This window comes from Cebus imitator, unplaced genomic scaffold (assembly GCF_001604975.1).
Source record: "Cebus imitator isolate Cc_AM_T3 unplaced genomic scaffold, Cebus_imitator-1.0 Scaffold563, whole genome shotgun sequence".
Lineage (NCBI taxonomy): Eukaryota > Metazoa > Chordata > Mammalia > Primates > Cebidae > Cebus > Cebus imitator.
The window spans coordinates 465,239-472,019 of NW_016107878.1; the positions used below are offsets into that span (position 1 = coordinate 465,239).

The window sequence follows — 6,781 nt, forward strand, 5'->3', positions numbered from 1 at the left end:
CACGGCCCAGCACCCACCTCACTCAGCCATGATGCTGGGTAGAAGGAACACATCCCCACGGCCCAGCACCCATCTCACTCAGCTAGCTGAGACACAGCCAGACCATCACCATGCCCCATTTCATGCTGAAGTTCCAGTTTGGGCAATACACTGTGTAGCCATAAAGAAGGGATTACATACATGTGAACAAGAAGACATACTTGAGTTCGGCAATCATTTTAAAGGACATTCAACTTTCCATCTCTGACCTTTATTTTTTAAATGGACCTTGCCGTTTATTCTTTAATTTACCAGGATGACGATAAAAGCTTCAGGAGAGCACCTTCATGGAGAAAAAAGTTTAGACCAAAGGACATTCGTGGCTTAGCTGCTGGGTCAGCAGAGACGCTCCCTGCAAACTTCCGGGTGACTTCTTCCATGTCTTCACCCTCTATGCAGCCAAAGAAGATGCAGATGGACGGTACGTGGTGGCTCGTGCTAACCCGCTGCTTGCAGGGAGCATGAGCAGCTTTTTGTCTGGAGCATTAATCCTGGTCTAAAACAGCCTCTTGAATATGTTACAAGGCACTTGAGTATGGTTGCATGTCCAAAATAAATGTTTTTAAATTAACTCTAACATTTCTTTACAAAAGTTTAACCATAATAATAGAATTTTAAAAAACATTTTGTCTAGTTGAATCTTAGCATATTTTTCCAACTAATGAAGCTCAGTACTCGTCCGTGTTCTCAGGGAGACTGAGGCCTCCTTGTAGCTGTGTGTGCGTGCCAGGCCGTGCTGGACGCTCTTTCAGGAAACAGTGTAGCAGCAGCTTCCAGACCATAGAATGTAGTGCACTCCACACCAGAGAAAATAACTGTACATTTGAAATAACACAGTTTCCAGCTCATGTAAGCTCTGCCTGCCTTTTCTTCCCTCCCTGCTGCTGCTGTTTGTGCAGTCACATGTCTACCTCCAAGAAGTCCCCAGTGGAGTGAGGCAGCCATTGAATATACCAGCCAGAGAGAGCATATCACTGCCATGATTTCAAGCAGTTTGGGATTTCCCCTTTGACAACCACTTTGATTTGAGGTTAACAGTTGATCATGGCTTCCTGACAGGTCTCTCGGCTCTAATCTTGCACTCATCTGATGAAAGGCAGTGCACAGGTTGAAGAGCCAGGCTGCCTAGGTTTGACTCCAGCTCTGCTGCTAGGAGGTGCATGACCTTGAGTGAGGCATTTAACGACACTGTGCCTCGGTTTCCCCATCTGTCAAATGGCCATCGTAGTCGTATCTTCCCCATAGAGTATCTGTGACCATTAAATGTGTCATTCGTGAAGCTGGTGAAGTTCTAAGCCTGTGTCAGTGGCGGCAGCTCGGCAGCCCCTGTGCTCCAAGCAGCTGTCACTCATTCTCCTTTCTGAGGGCAGCAAGCAGACTGGAGGAAACGAAGTGGCAGGCATTAAAAACTGTGCTAATCTTTGAGGCCAGGAGTTCGAGACCAGGCTGGCCAACATGGCAAAACACCGTCTCTACAAAAATTAGCCAGGCTTGGTGGCACACGCCTGTAATCGCAGCTATTCAGGAGGCTAAGGCACAAGAATCATTTGGACCTGGGAAGTGGAGGTTGCAGTGAGCCGAGATTGTGCCACCGCATTCCAGCTTCGGCAACAGAGTGAGACTCTGTCTCAAAAAAAAAAAAAAATTTTTTTTTAAAGTGCTAATGAGGCATGGTGGCTTATGCCCGTAATCCTAGCACTTTGGGAGGCCGAGGCAGAAGGATCACTTGAGCTCAAGTGTGAGACTAGCGTGGGCAACATAGTGAGACGCCATCTCTACAAAATAATAATAGTAATTGAAAACTGTGCTAATAAGGGTTTTGCAAAATTTTTTGTCATTAGCCCCTCCTATAAGTAGGTTCATAAATTTTATTCTCTATCCCCTGTATAAAAATCAAAAGAAAAGTACATTTATGTAAAACCTTAGTTAAACTGGACATTTTGGGTGTGAATGGCTTACTTTGTGGCATTTTTAGTAAAGGCTATATTATTTATGTATTGTTTGCCAGAGTTTGATAATATACTTCCGGGGGAAAATCCAGCATATCTTTTTAACTAGGAACTTTTAAAAAATTACCATTTTTCTTCCAAGAATCATGCATATAATTCTTAGAAAGTGTAACTGTAGCTTGGCGCTCAACTCAAGCCCTGTCACCTGAAGAGTCCACATGAGTGCTCTCTTGTTTTCCTTGTGGCTTCAATTTCAGTTTTCCTTCTGATAAATCACATTCCCATTGTCAAATGTTAACAGGAATATTAAGAATGAGAGTTTGGATGAATGAAATGTAAACCTAGGCCGGGCATGGTGGCTCACGCCTGTAATCCCAGCACTTTGGGAGGCCGAGGTGGGTGGATCACCTGAGGTCAGGAGTTCCAGATCAGCCTGGCCAACATGGTGAAACCCCATCTCTAGTAAAAATACAAGAAACTTTGCTGGGCATGGTGACATATGCCTATACTCCCAGCTACTTGGGAGGTGGAGGTTGCAGTGAGCCAAAATCATGCCACTGCACTCCAGTCTGGCCAACAAGAGCAAAACTCCATCTCAAAAAAAAAAAAAAAAGTAAAGTAAACCTAGGAAAAGGTGTAGGGAATTTATTATAAAGAAGAAGACTTTTTACCCTTCCATAAATGACTCAGGCACAAGCCTTCTAAATGGATTATTATTATTGTGACAGGGTCTTACTCTGTTGCCCAGGTTGGAGTGCAGTGGCTCAGTCTCAGCTTACTGCAACCTCACCCTCCCAGATAGCTGGGAACTCAGGTGCACACCACCACCACACCCGGCTAATTTTTTGAATTTTTTGTAGAGATGGGGTTACACCACGTGGCCCGGGCTGGTCTTGAACTCCAGGGTTAAGCAATCTTCCTGCGTTGACCTCCCAAATTGCTAGGGTTACAGGCGTGAGCCACCGTCCCCAGCTAAATGGATTGTTTTAATGGCTTTTTCAATAGGGGAATGCGGGGTAAACTCCAGCAGGTTTCCTAGGCACTTAGGGTCAGAGGATTTGTGAAGATCATCTGTCCTCACCAACAGTCCAACTGTCTTAACGGCTTTGCTGGCACCATGCAGGATGCTGATAAGTGTCCCTGGCATACCTGTGGGAAAACAGAACACATAACCGGGAGCAGCCAGCACCTGCTTCTGATTCCCTGCTTCTGATTTGTAAAAACTTAAAATCCAGGTTGTTCATGGAAATCAGGCTTACTTATGGCCACACAGTGTTTCCTGAATGAGAACCAAAAAAATCTGTGGTCTCTATGATGAATATTTCTGATAGGTGGTGAGACTGACCTTCAGTTTCTAGATCAGCCCTCACCCCACTCCCTGGCCAATGCCCCATCCCTGCAGCCAGACCTCTTCACCTGCTCTGCTCGTCTCCTGGGAGAAAAGGGCAGGGCTTTCCAGATGCCACAGCCAGGGCTGGGCAGCAAGGTTCTCACCCTCATCTTAGGCTGGCCTTGTGCCCAACGTCGTCTGCCTCTGTGCACAGTGTGGCTGGGCAGCGTCAGCAGTGCTGCTTGGTTGTTTACTTCATACCTGTTAGAGACGGAGCATTTAGGGCAGAGAGAAAGCCTCATTGTTCTATGAATGTAGAGCTTAGTAAGAGACAAAGGGATCACTCTAAGTAGGTGTCGCTTATGTAGATGTGCATTTTGAAATTGTTACTGTACCATTTGGTGCTTAGTATTTCGGAGTAGTGTTCCAGAGTCTCCCGGAGCTCCTGGGGAGCTGGGGAGAGCCACCACCGGGTGACACTTGGATCTTTTTCTCTGGCTCCATCCCGCCCACTCAGGCAGCTCCCCCCAGGTCCCTCCGTAGGTGCTGCTTTAGGTGTGAAGATGTGTGTCTACTTGTGCCCCCATGTGATGTTCTAAGACTAACTGCACGCTGTGTTTGCACGCTTCCTCTCGTGGCTGTTGAAACAGGCAATGTATCAGGAACACAGAGGTTGGATTCTGCTACAGTCAGGACTTACTCCTGCTAAAGTCTCCTGTTGGTGAGTAGAGAGCACCATAACCCCGAGATGGCTCAGAGGCACAGCACGAGTCATCGGGGCCGCAGTGCCAGGCTAGGGGTGTGGGCCATGAAAGCCAATGCAGTGTGTGGGGAATTTCAAATAGAGAGACACGCTCTTCATTGTTACAATCCATCATAAAAAGGTTAGTGTGTCCTCTTGCATTTTCCCCTTTTCCTTAAACCCCAAAATGCGGACTCATTTTAGTTGTCTGCGGATGTCTTCGGCGTGGAGCAGGCAGAGAGCAGAACATGGCAGAGCACGTCAGGAGACAGTCTCTGGCACACTGACCTCATGATGTACACCGGGGTCATTCCTAAGCTTGCTTAAGTGAAACAAACCCAAAGTCTTATGGTTAATCATGTATGAAGTTTCATCAGGCTGTATGAGGGTGTGACACTGACAGCCCTCAGTGTGGAGAGACTGCTTCTTAACTCTGTGGCCTCTGGCTGCTGCGTGGCCTGCTCTCTCCTTGCTGCTCTAAGCAACTTTAAGGTCTCCGCTGGAGTATCTGACTGGTGTGTCCATCTTTTACTTTTAATTGGTAACATGTAGATGTAAGCCCAAATGAAGTCAGCCAAGGAGTTGTCATTAATGTGCACAGCCCTTGATGTTCTATCCAGTGATTCTCAGCAGCTGTGGCACAGAAAGTGAGGGGTCCCGGGGGAGTCGTGTTGGGGGGACGTGGGGCCCCAGCGTCAGAAGCTCCTGTTCATTAGCGCGGCCTGGCCTGTAGTAAGAATGGTTTTTTTGTTTGTGTTTATTTTCTAGTTTACCCACACTACTTCTACAGATGATTACGCAGCATTTCGAATCCAACAAAGACGACATTTTAGAATCCAATGGAATCTTTAATCTGTTAATACTTGTTATATGGACCCTAAGATATTTTATTACAGAGTTTTTAATTAGTGAAAAATTCATAAATACCATAGAGAAAATATTTTAGAATTTAATGTTTCTTATATTTATGTAAACTTATGACTTTTCATTTATATAGTTACTTACTTTTTCATGTATATCCAGGCTATAAATATCCTTTCAAATCATGTTCTTATACCTAATTTTAGTCTTTCAAATGAATGTACTGTAATGCTTGTATGTATAAATCCTATGAACAAATACAGGGCTTTTGTAAATTATGCATTTATTGTAATTATTGTTTAATTTTTTAATGATAAACCTTGACAAAGGATTTTACTACGTTTATAAAGTTATGACAGAAACAATGTGCATTATCCTTTACAGATGCAACCTAGCTCTACAGCAATCATTTTGAAATACGCATACCTAATTTCAGGCAATTGTTGTATTTTAATGACTGACCTTAAGTATACTTTTTCTAGCAAGAAATGCTTTATTCTGCAGCATGAACAGATTTAAAATAACTGGTGTTAAATACCAGCTTCTAATAAAGTGTGGACTGAAAAGACTGTCACGACACTCTGAGAAACCCCAGCACTGGTTGACGCTCTCCCAGCCTCGTCTCTGGGTTTGCGGAGCTTGTCTTCAGTGGCTGACAGAGGCTGGGAGCTGGGAGCAGTTCTCTCACTGGAGAGACTCGGGATGGGGTCACCTGGGACCAGCCCAGCCCCTGCGCCCTCTTCCCCGCCTCTCCTCCTTGGGAGTGGGCGGAGAGACACCCATGGAGCCCAGTTAGGGCCAGTCACCCGGCACCACTGTCTCATCCTGCAGGTCGGCGCACGCAGCGGACGAGGCGGGAGACCCAGAAAACCGTGTAGAGCTACTCTAATAAAGGCCTTATTTTTCTTACGTAAATCACTTTTTTACATTTGTTTGTAAACATGTTTAAAGAATGAACCTAGTGGGACATTTTTAGACTTTGATGATATAGCCATTGTGAATTGTGTAAGTTGCAAATGTGGCTTTTACTTTTTAAATGGCATATTAAGCCAGCAAAGCGTGTCAGACCATGGCGTGGTATTTATTGTGCAGCAGATACAGAGACAGAGGCAGCCTCTTTCACATTTGGTTTCTGCTTTTAATTTACTTGTACAATTCATTGTTACTGTTCTGTTTGCTAATCTTTTGTGAACTTCCTGATTATGTAACAAAGTATGTACAGTCTACTTTTGAACTATTTTTATCACAGTATTATTTATTGCTTTCTTTCAATAAAGTACTGAAGCGTTTTCCACTGCCAATGAAGAATGCTGAGAATACACTGTGACTGCATTGAAACTGACCATAGTTGTTTTGGAAGGCAGGGTCGCCCTATGAAAATTGTATTATAGAAGTCAGTGGACAGAATAAAATAGCCAGGAGATGGAAGTGCAGGTTGAGGGCGTCATCCCGCCCGCTGCTCTGGAGGTCCCAAGCCTGCATCAGCGCAGGAGACAGGTGCCTGGTGTCAGATGCAGATGTGTGGGCTCACACACACAGTGCATGGGTAGGGCGGCTGGAGGCAACCCGTGATCAGGGCTGAAAGGCAGGGCCTAGGCAGTGGACTACACGTGCATGCGCGTCCCTTCCACCATTTCCCAGCTCTGCTTCCTTCCTCAGCGCCGGCTTCACACTCCTGCCTGCTCACGAGGTGGCTCCCAGGGCCGCACCCTTCCACACTGATGGCCTCTGGAAATCAGGAAGCCTGGTTCCCTAACAGCTCACACCTGAGTTGTGAACCAGCCCAGTGTGGCAGAGCAGAGGCGACAGGCTGACAGGCTGGGGGACCCAAGCAGGGCCCACCCGTGGAAGTGGGTGAGC

The 6,781-nt window shown here is 45.9% G+C and overlaps 1 protein-coding gene across 11 annotated transcripts in view; it reads left to right on the forward strand.

Annotated features, from left to right (window-relative positions):
* Positions 1–6,238, forward strand: part of PPFIA1 (PTPRF interacting protein alpha 1) — a 121,947-nt gene extending 115,709 nt beyond the window's left edge. For 10 of the 11 annotated variants that reach the window (XM_017515856.2, XM_017515860.2, XM_017515866.2 and 7 more), the window contains 3 exons: positions 295–460; positions 3,969–4,039; positions 4,829–6,238. In XM_017515856.2, coding sequence (XP_017371345.1) covers positions 295–460; positions 3,969–4,027 — 225 coding nt within the window. In that variant the 3' untranslated portion in view covers positions 4,028–4,039; positions 4,829–6,238. The remainder of the gene's footprint in view (positions 1–294; positions 461–3,968; positions 4,040–4,828) is intronic. The other variant, XM_017515858.2, reaches the window with a different exon arrangement.
* The last annotated feature ends 543 nt before the right edge of the window (positions 6,239–6,781 follow it).